This window comes from Scylla paramamosain, chromosome 26 (assembly GCF_035594125.1).
Source record: "Scylla paramamosain isolate STU-SP2022 chromosome 26, ASM3559412v1, whole genome shotgun sequence".
NCBI lineage: Eukaryota > Metazoa > Arthropoda > Malacostraca > Decapoda > Portunidae > Scylla > Scylla paramamosain.
The window spans coordinates 2,405,001-2,418,539 of record NC_087176.1 but is presented as its reverse complement, the minus strand read 5'-3'; the positions used below and the strand labels follow the sequence as shown (position 1 = coordinate 2,418,539).

Here is a 13,539-nt window from a genome sequence, read left to right as displayed (position 1 = left end):
GATAGATAGATAGATAATATTGTTCATTTGCTCTCCTTGAGGTACAACAGAGAGCTATAAAAATGTTACGCACATATGAGTGGATAGTGATGTTAGTTTTTTTATATCAGTACAAGGACTGATAAGATGGAGATATGGTAACTCTTTTTAGCATATCGACGGAGATCAAGGCACATCGTAAGTTATAATGTCATGGCTTAGATATTATGCTGCCAGCATAACTATCAGGATGACTTATTATTTACCTTATTATTTACCCAGAGAGTTTAACAACGTATTTATTTTTAATGTGTACATACCTCCATCTGCCAATATGTCAGTTGCAAGTGAACTACTATTAAATAGCATTAATAAATTTGAAACTAGCTGCCCTGAAAGTGTCAAAATTATCGTTGGTGATTTTAACGGGTGTAATTTTCACGACCAAATACCAGCATACGAGCAATATGTGAAGTGTACAACTAGGGGAGACAGCACACTAGACCTCATGTTTTGTAATATCAAAGACGGTTACCGTGTTGTGAAGAAAACCCCACTTGGAAATTCTGACCATAATATGTTATATTGTATGCCGGTATACAAACAGAAACTTAAACGGGAAAAACAGAAAAAAGTGACAATTAAACGCTGGAGTGAGGAATCCATCTGCGAACTCCAAGGGTGCTTCATGTCCACGGATTGGTCAGTATTATACGACGATAACTCAGATATCGATGCCAACGTAGACGTAATGACGTCTTATATAGTGTTCTGTACAGAAATGATTGTTCCATCAAAAACAGTAACCATATTTCCTAATAATAAGCCCTGGGTAAAGAAAGATCTAAAAATCATTTTAAATGAAAAGAAAAGAGCCCTATCAAGTGACCGTAACCAAGTGAAATCAATACAGAAAAGGCTAGAAAGAAAAATATCGAGTGCCAAGAAAACATATAAAGAGAAGGTAGAACGCCAGTTTAGAACTAATAACCTGAAAGACGCGTGGCAAGGACTGAAACAATTAAGTGGTTATCAAACAAAGCAAAAAATATCAGAACAAAATATCACCAAAGAATACGCTAACGAACTGAACACATTTTTTGCCAGATTTGATATACACAACTTTGAAAATAATAATGCAAATTTAAGATCACTGTTAAGCAACACAAATGATAGGCGTATCGAAATATCCCTTAAGGAAGTTTGTAATTCTTTAAAAAGAGTGAAGACTGGGAAAGCATGTGGTCCCGATGGTGTGAGTGCCAGAGTACTGAAGTCATGTCGTGAGCAGTTAACACTCCCTTTACATAAATTATTTCAGGCATCCCTTGACCAAAGTAAAGTCCCAGCCCAATGGAAATTATCAAAAATCATCCCCATACCCAAAACTCGTTCTCCTAAAGTAAACAATGATTTTAGGCCTGTGGCGCTCACATGCGTGATATTTAAGTGTTTCGAGAGTATTGTCAAGAATATCTTGTGCAGAGATGTAATTGAGTATTGTGATCCACGACAGTTTGCTTATTCCGCTGGTAGAAGTGTCCAAGACGCTGTCCTAACCATGAACCATGAAATAACTAGCCATCTGGAAACTTTAAACTCTTATATTCGTATACTATATGTTGACTTTAGTAGTGCTTTCAACACCATTCAACCTCACCTACTTATTGACAAGCTCTTAAATATGAATGTAAACAGCAACCTTATTTCATGGATTCTAGATTTCCTTTTAAACCGAACACAGTTTGTCAGTATATCAAACATAAAATCTGATATTCTAACCACCAATACAGGAGCTCCACAGGGATGTGTGCTTTCACCGATACTATTCACAATTTATACAAATGACTGTCAAAGTAATCATAGAAATGTCACTATCATGAAATATGCAGATGACACTGCTATAATTGGGAAAATATCTAATGGTGATGAAAACAACTTTCTCAGCCAAGTGAACCACTTTGTTTTATGGAGTGACCAGAATTATTTAAATCTAAATGTTTTAAAAACTAAGGAGATGATCATTGACTTTAGGAAAAATCAGATCCCTCCAGCACAACTTGTAATAAAATCACAAACTGTAGAAAGGGTGGATGAGTATAAATATCTAGGAATAATGATAGATAACAAACTCACTGGGAACAGCAACACAAAACTAGTTTATAGCAAGTGTAACCAACGGGTGCATCACCTTCGCATCTTAAACAACATTAGGGTAGATAAAACTATTATTTCATTACTATATAAATCAATTGTTGAATCCATCATAACTTTTTCAATAACCACTTGGTTCAGTACTCTCAGATGTAAGGATAAAAATAAACTCAATAAAATAGTAAAACAGGCTAAAAGGTTAGGGGCAAATGTGATGCCACTGGAGGAGATATATAAAGTAAATGTCATAAAACAAGCAAAAAAAATTATGATGGATGAGACACACCCGCTTCATCATAATTATGTGTACTTAAGATCAGGCAGAAGATTACAAGCACCTGTACAACGAACCTCACGATATAAAAATTCATTTGTACCTAGGAGCATTAAAATGCTTAACAGTAATATCAGCTTCATTGTATGATTGTGTGAATTTTTACTATGTGAACTATTTTCATATTTTCTTATTCTTATTTTAATGACAGTATGTAGACTAGAGCCCAGTCCGAACAAAGTTTCTTTTATACAATGTATGTACAAAAGACTGAATAAAGTTTATATTATTATTATTATTATTATTATTTTTAACGGAAGCAGGTCAAGACGTGCTAAAGGCGAAGAGGAGGAAAGAGGTTATAACGAGCATTCTTCCATATAACATAGTGTGCCCTAAGGATCAGTAAAGCACGCGGCGATGTAAACACACAGTCACCCAGCAGCGGAGCAGAGATGAGAGGGAGGCAGTGTCATTAGAGTACTATGTGTTTGCCTTACACTCCACACATAGGTAGGGAAAATACTGCCTGTTTGTTGTTTTACTTGTATAGTTATGTAAAGATTATCTGGGAAAAGATAATGTAACCAGTGCTTATCTTCTCTCCCTGTAACTTACAATTGTCAGTGAGAGTACTCTCTCTCTCTCTCTCTCTCTCTCTCTCTCTCTCTCTCTCTCGAAGAGGCTGATTCAGTATAGCAGAGCTGTGAAATGTTTATTGGGTGTGAGGAAATATACTAGTCCTAATTTATGTTTGAGTGAATCAGATCTACAGCCTCTTCAAGATGTGATAGGCAGCAGGAGACAGAAGTTTTAGATTCGAAGTTGAGAACATCAAATAACGAGGAACCTTTCTATAAAGCGTATGAACTAAGCAGAAAGGCCAATACCCCGGGGGTACAGATTCGTGGCACAAGCCGTGCGTCATAAGTGTTATAGAAACTCACTGAACGAAGGCAGGATAAGGGTAGGAGAAAAACCTCCAACAGCTTATGTAACTTACAATACATTAATTAACCACCAATTATCTGTGCACCTAGCTTATGCGAGCACCAAATTCGTTCCTGATTACAAGCGACAAGCGCTGACCAGGCTCCGCATGATGTCTCACGATCTGAAGATCGAGACAGGCAGGATACGACAGACGTGTGGGCCAGCCAGCGGGTGGGCGATGCGTCATCAGCTAACACTCGTCATGCACTAAATACCCACTATTTTTACATATTTTTCCCTTATTATTATTATGGTGTTCTCTCTCTTCATTGTTGTCACACATCAGAATAGGAGGTGGCTGTATTCAGACAGGAGAGTGTGTCAGGCGCTGGGGCAGCTGACACTTCTCTCATCCTTGGTACAGGATGGGTCACATGTTCTCTTGGATTGTTTTATGTTGAGAAACTGCAGGGCTAGGCAAAACACGCTAGATTTTAATACTGATGGAGAAAGGAAATGAAGTTTGCACGTTTTTTTAACAGTTTGGTAAAGAGACGTAAATGTATTGGAAATTGTTTTATGTGGACAAAATTTACTGTGAAGTTTATTGTACTTGAATAATGTTTTATTATGTTACTGTTTTATAATTTTAAGTACATGGTTGTAAATAACAAAATTCTGTCGATAAATTAGTAATAATAATAATAATAATAATAATAATAATAATAATAATAATAATAATAATAATAATAATAATTCTCTCTCTCTCTCTCTCTCTCTCTCTCTCTCTCTCTCTCTCTCTCTCAGTTGTGCATTCCAGTTTGCTGTATTTTTATGTAAATTTACTGTTTGGACAAAGATAATGTAACCATTGTTTATCTTCAGTGTCACTTATATTTTTTGTCAGCAAACTAACCAACTATGCCACAGACTGTGAGAGTTGCTGTGAGCAGAATTTTTACAAAAGTTCAATTTTCACAGCAGCTCATTTCTTAGGTTGATTTCTTAAAGTCTACTATTCCTGTGTCTTAGATTGTTTCCTTATTGTTACTCAAAGCAGAACATGTGCCTGTATTCCACTGACTGATAATTAATGTAAGCAGATTTCCAACTAAAGTTAATGTACATTTTTCAATGGAGTTAATTTCTTGGTTGTGTCTTGAAGGTTTGGTATTCCTGTATCTAAGATTGTGTTTCCTTCCCAACAGCAGTTTGGACTCTATTACAATCTCATTATTCTATCTATCACTTAGAACATGTGCATTTTCATTGGGAGTTGATTTCTTGGGTGTTTCTTGAATGTCTAGTAATTGTGTCTAAGACTATGTTTCCTTTCCAACAGCAGTTTGAGGTCTTGCTAACAACCTTTCATCATCTCTTCTGGACAGTGCCTCACTCTCTAAGTACCATTGTGGAACCAGTGTAAGAAGTAAGTTCAAATTGTTATACAAGACACCTAGTGCTCAGTCTTTAAGAATTACAAGTATTATTTGACATTAATATATAGTAGAGTAAATTCATATTTATTAATTTCATCTCATTCATTTTACAAGTTCCAGTATCTTGTTTATTCAATGATGATCAATACACAAAGCAGACCAAGTAGAGGCAATTATAACAGAAGTTTAGCATACTTAGCTTTGTGCATGATGCAGTGATACTTTCCAGCTGGCAGTGTTAGTGAGTGTTGTGGTGGCAGGGAAGCAGTGATGGCAGTGGACGGTCTGTTGTCACTGCGATGGAACAACCACTCGTCCTCCTTCCTCAAGCAGCTCTCCTTCCTGCGGGACAAGGTGTGCAAGCAGTTTAGTAGTGGTTATAGTACCAGTAGGAGTAGCAGTAATAGTAGTGATTTTGGTATTACAATATAACTGGCTTTAATATGGGTTCCAAGTGAGGCTCACACATATCATGAAGGAGTTTCCCTCACTTCTGCTATGGTGTTGCCTCCTTCCAACCTCCAGGAGACCTACAGTGACCTGACCCTGGTGTGTGGAGGTCAGTTCTACCAGGTGCACCGGCTGGTGGTGTCAGGCTGCAGTGAATACTTCCGTACTATCCTGGAGCACATTCCTTGCCGTCACCCAGCAGTAGTGCTGCAGGACCTGCCACCACGCCACCTGGAGGCTCTGCTCAGCTACATGTACCTGGGCCAGGTGTCTGTGCCACAGGATGACCTGGGTGGCCTAATCAAGGCTGCTGAGTGCCTGGCCATCAAGGGTCTTGCCGTGCCAGACGAGCCCACTTCCCCATCCCAGCAGGAGTCCCACAGCCGCCCCACTGCCACCACAGAGGAAGAGCCGCCCAACCCTAAGCGGCGCCGACACGACAGGGAAGCCAGCAGCCCTGTCCCCACAGCACAAGGGGATGACCCTGTCACTGAAGACCACAATGAAGTCAGGGGAAGAGATAGGGGGAGCAGGGGAAGCAGCCCCCAACCTGCCACTTCCACCTTCCCATCACAGCAACAGGTAAGGAGCAGACATCCTCCTTTACTCCTCACATTTGTGTTGATATATTTAATCTTCTGTGGACAGGTGCAGAGGGATGCTTCTAATGAGTGTGTTTCCACAGCATACCTTGATGGAGGAGAGGACAGTGTTCACAGTGAAAGAGGAGAGGGAGGATGAGGTGAAATGTGAGGACAACATCCTGGGGCTGACTGACCTTGATGGAGGCCTGGTGGGTCCTGAAGAGGCCAGCCAAGGTGAGAAGGGCCAGACTACCTACAGCCCAGCAATTTCTGGTGGTGGTGGTGGTGGCAGCGGTGTTCTCCCACAGTACCCTGCACAGCCACAGTCATTTAAGGAGGTGGTGACCCAGGCACTGCCGCCCACTTCAGGGATGGATGGGGTGAGTGGTGTTATGGCACTGCATTCAGAAAGATGTGGTGCAGGGAGTGATGTGCTGAAAGGAAGCAGGAAAAGCAGGATATTCATTTACAGCATGAAACACATTGAAACATTGGTGATATTGTAAATCTTCTAACATAACTTTTCTGGCACTTTGCATATAAATGAGATACGTAACTGTGATGCTCATCTGGTTGTATGGTACAATAACAGAGAAACTGTATACCTCCTGTGCACACTTATCACATCCTTTATTCCCACATCTTAGGAGCAGTTACTTTCAAACTCAAAAAGTAAATATACACCAGTTATGAGATGCACAGTAACTGTGCCTCATTGCAGGATGCCAGCCAGGGATGGGAGGGCAGCCAGGGCAAGGGGGAGCTGATGCAAAGCTTCCACTTGGACGCCTTCTCACCCCAGCAAGAGACAATTCCTCAGACACACCACACACCACTCCACCAGAGGGTAAGCTCACCACTAATGTAATGTCTATCTATCTTACTTATTTTTTGTTATTTACTTAGGCATTAATTCAGATAGACAAAGCATTATAGATTAATTCATTCACTTGTAATCCAAAATGTTCTTCAAAATATACCAAGTGAATATCAAGTTTTTTTTTTTTCTGTGTTGGCTTAGTTTATTTATATACAGTGTCTTTTATATAACATTTTGTATGCTTTTTTAAAATTTATCAGTTGCCTTATTTTCTTCAGTATACAGTATGTCCAAACCTTTGAATTTATCCTTGTATATGCACTTGTTTATGTATGTATATGTACTTTTTACGTGTGTGCCTGCATTGTTTCTGCATGTAGTAGTATGTATACTGTTGGTTTGCTCTTGTATATCTCTCTCTCTCTCTCTCTCTCTCTCTCTCTCTCTCTCTCTCTCTCTCTCTCTCTCTCTCTCTCTCTCTCTCTCTCTCTCTCTCTCTCTCTCTCTCTCTCTCTCTCATAAATCCTGAGTTTCTTCTGAAAAGTTCAAGCCGAACATATCAAGAACTTGTGAACTGACTGGAACCTTGGGGAACTTTGTTGTGTCCTTGTGTGGTTTGGTGGAGGTGACTGAGGTGGCCTGTGTCTGGGTGTTTGAGAGCTTAGATAAGAAAACCAGTGTATTACAAAGCTCACTGGTGTTATCAAAGAATCTGTATAGGCTTGTAGGACTTGGTTTATTGCTTAGTAAGGAGGGTACAGCCTGTTGCTACCCTCCATGCTCAGATAGGGAGAATACTGCCTCTGTTTTCCCTGGGTATTTCAAAAGACAGACAGGATGGGGTGAGGGGACTGGTGATCACCTACTCGTGGTACTTATAATTTTATGAGACAAGGCATGATGTCTTGGCCGCCTTCTTTCAAGAGATATCAGACTGGGGTATATATAGAGAAAAGTAGAAGAAATGCATAAGTTTGATTAAATTTGCTGCTGTGTATGGAATGTGGTGAGTGTGTGTGTTGTTGAAGATGTACATTGCCTTATATTAGTCAGGACTGCAGACTGTGGTTGACTTGACCATAAAATAATACTGAACACAGTGCTAGAAAAGTATTTCCCCTGAAGTTTTCTTGAAAACATAAAGCCATGACATAAAGAGGTGTTGGAAAGCCTTCCCTCACCAGACAAGCCTGCGGAGAGGTCTGAGTGTGGCCTGCCCTCATGGACCATTACTTTACTCCCACTGAGGAATGCCAAGTGACTGTGGCCTCTCTTCTAGGGCCGAGGGAGGGCAGGGTGGAGCAGGCAAGGCCCCCACCAGCAGCTCCACTACCCAAGCCTGCAGGGAGACCTAGGGACTTGGCCCACCATCAGCAGGACCACCGTCCCTCAGACGGCAGGGGAGGTCGGTGGCATGTCTGACCGTCGGTCCTGTCAGATATGCGGCTACAAGGGCCAGGATGTGTCGCAGCTGAGGAAGCACCTGCGTATCCACACAGGGGAGAAGCCATTTCAGTGTCCCAGCTGCTCCTACTCCTCGGCCCAGAGTAGTAACCTGAAGGTGCACATCAAGAGGCACCACCCCACAGTGTCCCAGAAAGATGACGGCCACAGGGACAGCCAGCAGGCGCCCTTCCTCATCCAGTAATGCCGTGCACTGAGGCAGCACACGGAGGGAAGGCAGTGTTGCCCACTCAAGACTGTTGCAGGTGACTGATACACTGTGTTGATGTATTTCTTGTACCTGATGAGGAAAGTGGTGGTATTCTGTCACTTATGGGAAACATCTACATGGCCAGCCTAAGAGTGTTGTCACCCTGTTAAGCTTAATGAAAAGAAAACCACTCAGAGTGAAAGTTGAAATGAGTTAACATAAAGAAGAAATAGTTTACTGCTCAGAACAAAAGGTGAAATAAGTTGATAATATTAAAAATACAAAGGAACAGTTTCTTGCATTGCTTATTTAGTTTAATGCCCATTACTTTTGGCTTTATACATTTTCTTTGCGTGTGTTTGTCTGTAATGTACATTTTATACATACCTAAATATGAGTAATGATTTTGGTCCATATCTTAGTTATTTCTATATCCTCTAGCTTTGTTTGGCTTTCCATGCATATTTGTCTTGCTATGAATCGGTGTCTTCTTTGACTTTACGTTTTTGTCCTTATAGATGTTTTGATGCTTGAAAGTGCGATGCTACTTGTTGGTGATACTTTGTTACTTCACATGTTTTGCTGTCCACTTCATTGTTAATTTGCATGACTCCCTCTGTCCCTATTTTGTTTCTCTTTCAGTCTGTCTGTGTGTGTGATTATATAACTTTGTCAATCTGCCTCTCTTTCTCTATGTTTATTTCTTTTCTGTTTATTTTCTCCAGCCTCTTACAGCTCAAGTCTCTCTGTCTGTCAGTCTGTCTGTCTGATTCTGTTTGTCTTTTCTATTTATTTCTCTCTAGCCATTTACTACTCCATTATGTCCTTGTATGTTAGTCTGCCTCTGTGTATGTCTCTTTTGTGTTCATTTCCCTTTCAGCCCCATCTCCCTCTTTCAGGAACCCTCAATGGCCATGAGACTACAAGGCAGAGCTCCACAGGAAGACAACAACACATCACCACCAGCAGTCCTTCCTTTCCCTCTGCTCCCCTGCACGGCATCGGGGGACAGGGAGGCGGAGACTGCGGGGAGGCCTTGGCGGGAGTGGCGATGCAGCTACCCAGACTGTGGCTATGTAACAGACCGCGAGTCGTGGCTCCGGCAGCACGTCAGAAAGCACACCGGGGAGAAACCATTCGCCTGTCCACTCTGCACCTTCCGTTCTGCTCAGAAAGGGAATGTTAATGTTCACATCAGGCGCGTTCATTACGGTGGTGTCATGCCTGTGAGTTCTGACCCACCCCCTGCTGCTACTACTAGTGTGGCTGCCTCCTCCCCCACTTCCTCTGCTGCTGCCCCAAAAGTAAACATGCAGTGGTTCATGAAGGGTAAGGTGCAAGGGGCTGAGTTCTCAAAGTCACAGAATGGGGTGTGTCAGTAGTGTGTGTGTGTGTGTGTGTGTGTGTGAGTGTGAGATAAGAGTGCCATAAGGGTCTTGCTGCCTCCAAACACTGTATTATGCAAGCAGAGGGAAAACATTGAGTACTTGTATTAAAGATTCATCAACATCAAGGAAAGAAAGTGAAGAATTAAGAAAAAGATTCATTCAAAATACTTAAGTAACTTCACCACAATTTAAGGTAAAAGAATATGAAATTAAATGAAATATAGAATCAAGTAAGAAAAACTAAACAGGAGCCAGTGATGAAAAAAAGTGATTTGTAAATAACACTAAATGACTAAAGATTGTAAATAAATATAGCACTACATTTACTGATAATTAGAGTGACATTTACTGAGTGTATAAGCAAACAAACAATCTCTGGACTGTAAGCATTTATATAGAAGAGTAATTTGGTGAATGTAAGAGAGTTTTGTGTAAGAATGTAGTTATATCTAGTCTTCACATGCAAAACTGTACATAATTATGTAAATATTATGTATATACTTCCAACAAATACCTCAGACACAGTACTGTACTCATGTTAACCTGAATTCACACTGAACTGCAGGAAGAAACAAAGTAACTATGAACACAATCTCAAGTTCCCACAATGCATCAGGGAGAATATTATAGGAATTTAAGTTTTAGGGGAAGTAAAAGATGTGTTTTTAGAAGAGAAATAAAGTGGATTTTTTATTTATTTTGCTTTAATGTGATTTATGTTCCAGTAATTAATAATGTTAAATAATAATAATAATGGATATTGTAACACATATATTGGAGTGAGTACATGAATCCATGAGAGAGAGAGAGAGAGAGACTAAGCCAGGTGTGTGTGTGTGTGTGTGTGTGTGTGTGTGTGTGTGTGTGTGTGTGTGTGTGTGTGTGTGTGTGTGTGAAAGAGAGAAGAGAAAGAGAGGTTAGGGTAATCCAGCTGTGTGTGTGTGTGTGTGTGTGTGTGTGTGAAAGAGGGAGAGTAAGCCAGCTGTGTGTGTGTGTGTGTGTGTGTGTGTGTGTGTGTGTGTGTGTGTGTGTGAAAGGGAAAGATGAAAAAAAAAAAGCGAGAGAGAGAGAGAGGTAAGCCTGCTGACCCCACAAAGACATCAAAAGCAAACCCACTCCTCTCCCATAAAGCAAAACTACCCCACCCAGGTCCTCTTCCTCTCCCTCTCCCTCTCCCCAGCCTCTCTTCCTCTCACGCACATCAAACCAAAAAAATTCTCTTCAGCATACCCATTACAGTGAATTCCTTTGTGCTTCACTGCTAGATCTGAGAGAGAGAGAGAGAGAGAGTTAATAGATGGTAGTGTTTGTTATAAGGTAGTGGTAGTAGTAGTTGTGGTAGTAGTAGTAGTAGTAGTTGGTAATAATAATAATAATAATAATAATACACTAATCACGTGCATCTGACTTTCTTTGTTTAATCTCTCTCTCTCTCTCTCTCTCTCTCTCTCTCTCTCTCTCTCTCTCTCTCTCTCTCTCTCTCTCTCTCTCTCTCTCACCACGCCCAGCCACCACTCCCTCTGTTTATTGCTCTCTCTCTCTCTCTCTCTCTCTCTCTCTCTCTCTCTCTCTCTCTCTCTCTCTCTCTCTCTCTCTCTCTCTCTCTCTCTCTCTCTTTAAGCCTCTCGCTCTCTTTCTCTTCTCTCACAGGAGAACGAAGAGAGATGTTATATAGGTCATACGAGAGAGAGAGAGAGAGAGAGAGAGAGAGAGAGAGAGAGAGAGATTTCTCTTCGCAGTTACTAAGTTAAAATGTGTGTGTAATTTAATAGTTTAACAGCTCACTACTACCACTACTACTGCTACAACTACCACCACCACCACTATCACTACCACCACCACCACCACCACCACATCTGTATCTCTTATCTCCATCCCTTTGTCTCTTGAATCTATGGTTATGAGATTATAAATTTCACTATCTCCCTTACGATCCTACAATATTCATTACCTCTACTACTGCTACTACTACTACTACTACTACTACTACTACTACTACTACTACTACTTTTATGGGTGGGGAGGAGCCTTCGTCTTTACTATCCTACATCTCTTGCTTTGGATTAGATAGTGTATTTTATCACCGAACCTCGTGAGGGCCAATAAATATCCTGATGTTTGTTCTTCCTTTGTGTTCCTTTTTTGTGAGGAGGGCGGAAGAGGTGTTTAAATTATAGTATATTTTTTCTTTTTTTTTCTTTTTCTTTCCTTCGTTTTTTTTCATTTTCATTCTTTCCTTTTCCTCCCTTCCTTGTTTCCTTCTCTTTTCTTTTTTTTGTCTTCCTTATTTCTTTGCTTTTCTTTTCATTTCTTCCTCTTCTTTTTCTTTATAATCTTCCTCAGTTCTTAGGCAGCATCCTATACACAAGAACTGCTACTACTGCTACTACTACTACTACTATCACCACCACCACCACCACTACCACCACCATCACCACCACCAAAAAAAAAAATAAATAAATAAAAATAATAAAACCAAGTGTGAAATATGAGTTTGAGTGTGAGAAGTGTGAGTGTGCATTGATTTTCACCTCAGCGGCTGAAGGCACAGAGAGAGAGAGAGGGAGAGTGTGAGGGTGTGAGGGAGGAGAGGAGGCGCGGAGCACAGGGACCCAAGGCAGCAGGAATCCGCGGGTGAAATATGAAAAGACGTGAATAGTACTTGGGACTGGCGGGTAGTGGTGGTGGTGGTGGTGGAGGAGGAGGAAGTGAAGGGCGCGATCTGAGTCTGATTAATTAAAAAAAAGTACTGCAGTTTTTCTCTTTATGTAGTATTGGTGGTGGTGATAGTGGTGGCGATGGTGGTGTTTTTGTGGTGGTAGAGGTAGGGATAGTAGTAGTAATAATAGTAGTAGTAGTAACAACAATAACAACAACAATAATAACAATAATAATAAGACGTAGTTATTTCTCGTAGGTATATTGTACACTGTAGGGTTTCCTTCAAGAATGTGTAGTAGTAGTAGTAGTAGTAGTAGTAGTAGTAGTAATAGTAGTAGTAGTAGTAGTAGTAGTAGTAGTAGTAGTAGTAGTAGTTGTTGTTGTTGTTGTATTAAATTAATTTCTAACTTGTTAAAATATCTATAAATAACCTTGTTGAGTCTCTCTCTCTCTCTCTCTCTCTCTCTCTCTCTCTCTCTCTCTCTCTCTCTCTCTCTCTCTCTAATAATGTGTATCTGTATTAGCGACGGAAGATCAGATGCCTTTAATGTTTGAGGATGAGAGAGAGAGAGAGAGAGAGAGAGAGAGAGAGAGAGAGAGAGAGAGAGAGAGAGAGACGGGGGGGAGAAAGTTTGTGCAAATGATGTTTTGCTGATGATGGTTGTGTCATGAGATGGAATCTCTCTCTCTCTCTCTCTCTCTCTCTCTCTCTCTCTCTCTCTCTCTCTCTCTCTCTCTCTCTGTACAAGTCCTTATCCTTTCACGTTTTGCTAGTTGAGGCTTGTGTGTGTTTCATCCTCGCTCTCTTTCTCTCTTTCTCCCCTCATACACACACACACACATTCTCTCTCTCTCTCTCTCTCTCTCTCTCTCTCTCTCTCTCTCTGGCCTGGTCGATACCGCGAAGCTACTGGCAGCACGAGCAGACGACCAGCGCACTCCCCCTAGCTCCCTCCCTCAGTCTTGCCGCGTCGGGGTGAGGGGAGGGCCGCGCATAGCCTCTCTCATTTGTTTTGGACGCACGCTGTGTTCCTCCTGCCACTGCTCTTCCCTCCCGTGTGCTGTTCCCTCAACTCCCCGCAAGTGCCGAGGCGCTGGAGATACATGAAGTGAGAGCCGTTAGCGCCGAGAGAGAAAACGGGGATATTTTTACCAAGGCATTGTTTGTGCACGTTTCTCTCGGCTTTGTTCTCTAAGGTTTTT

General features: G+C 41.2%; 2 protein-coding genes and 1 long non-coding RNA gene across 8 annotated transcripts in view; 2 read left to right on the top strand and 1 right to left on the bottom strand.

Annotated features, from left to right (window-relative positions):
* The first annotated feature begins 79 nt into the window (after positions 1–79).
* LOC135113591 (protein jim lovell-like) lies at positions 80–10,372 on the top strand. 4 transcript variants are annotated; one of them, XM_064028888.1, is made up of 8 exons: positions 2,732–2,920; positions 4,683–4,769; positions 5,009–5,133; positions 5,305–5,811; positions 5,915–6,193; positions 6,535–6,660; positions 7,913–8,342; positions 9,187–10,372. In XM_064028888.1, the coding sequence occupies exons 3-7, from the start codon at positions 5,050–5,052 to the stop codon at positions 8,279–8,281; spliced, it is 1,365 nt and encodes a 454-aa protein (XP_063884958.1). In that variant the 5' UTR covers positions 2,732–2,920; positions 4,683–4,769; positions 5,009–5,049; the 3' UTR covers positions 8,282–8,342; positions 9,187–10,372. The 4 variants fall into 4 exon arrangements, with proteins under 4 accessions (XP_063884957.1, XP_063884958.1, XP_063884956.1 ...); XM_064028887.1 differs by lacking the exons at positions 2,732–2,920; positions 7,913–8,342 and adding an exon at positions 80–177; XM_064028886.1 differs by lacking the exon at positions 7,913–8,342 and having other exon boundaries at positions 2,736–2,920; positions 4,686–4,769.
* The window catches only part of LOC135113592 (uncharacterized), a 48,933-nt gene continuing 40,382 nt past the window's right edge, over positions 4,989–13,539 (bottom strand). For both annotated transcript variants that reach the window (XR_010274893.1, XR_010274894.1), the window contains 2 exons: positions 6,008–6,247; positions 4,989–5,121 (listed from right to left, as the gene is read on the bottom strand). This is a non-coding gene — a long non-coding RNA (uncharacterized LOC135113592). The remainder of the gene's footprint in view (positions 5,122–6,007; positions 6,248–13,539) is intronic.
* The window catches only part of LOC135113584 (protein TAMALIN-like), a 23,821-nt gene continuing 23,544 nt past the window's right edge, over positions 13,263–13,539 (top strand). Inside the window, exon 1 of one of the 2 annotated variants that reach the window (XM_064028874.1) lies at positions 13,263–13,539. This exon is cut by the window's right edge and continues 704 nt beyond it. The gene's annotated coding sequence lies outside the window, so the exon portion shown is untranslated. The other variant, XM_064028873.1, reaches the window with a different exon arrangement.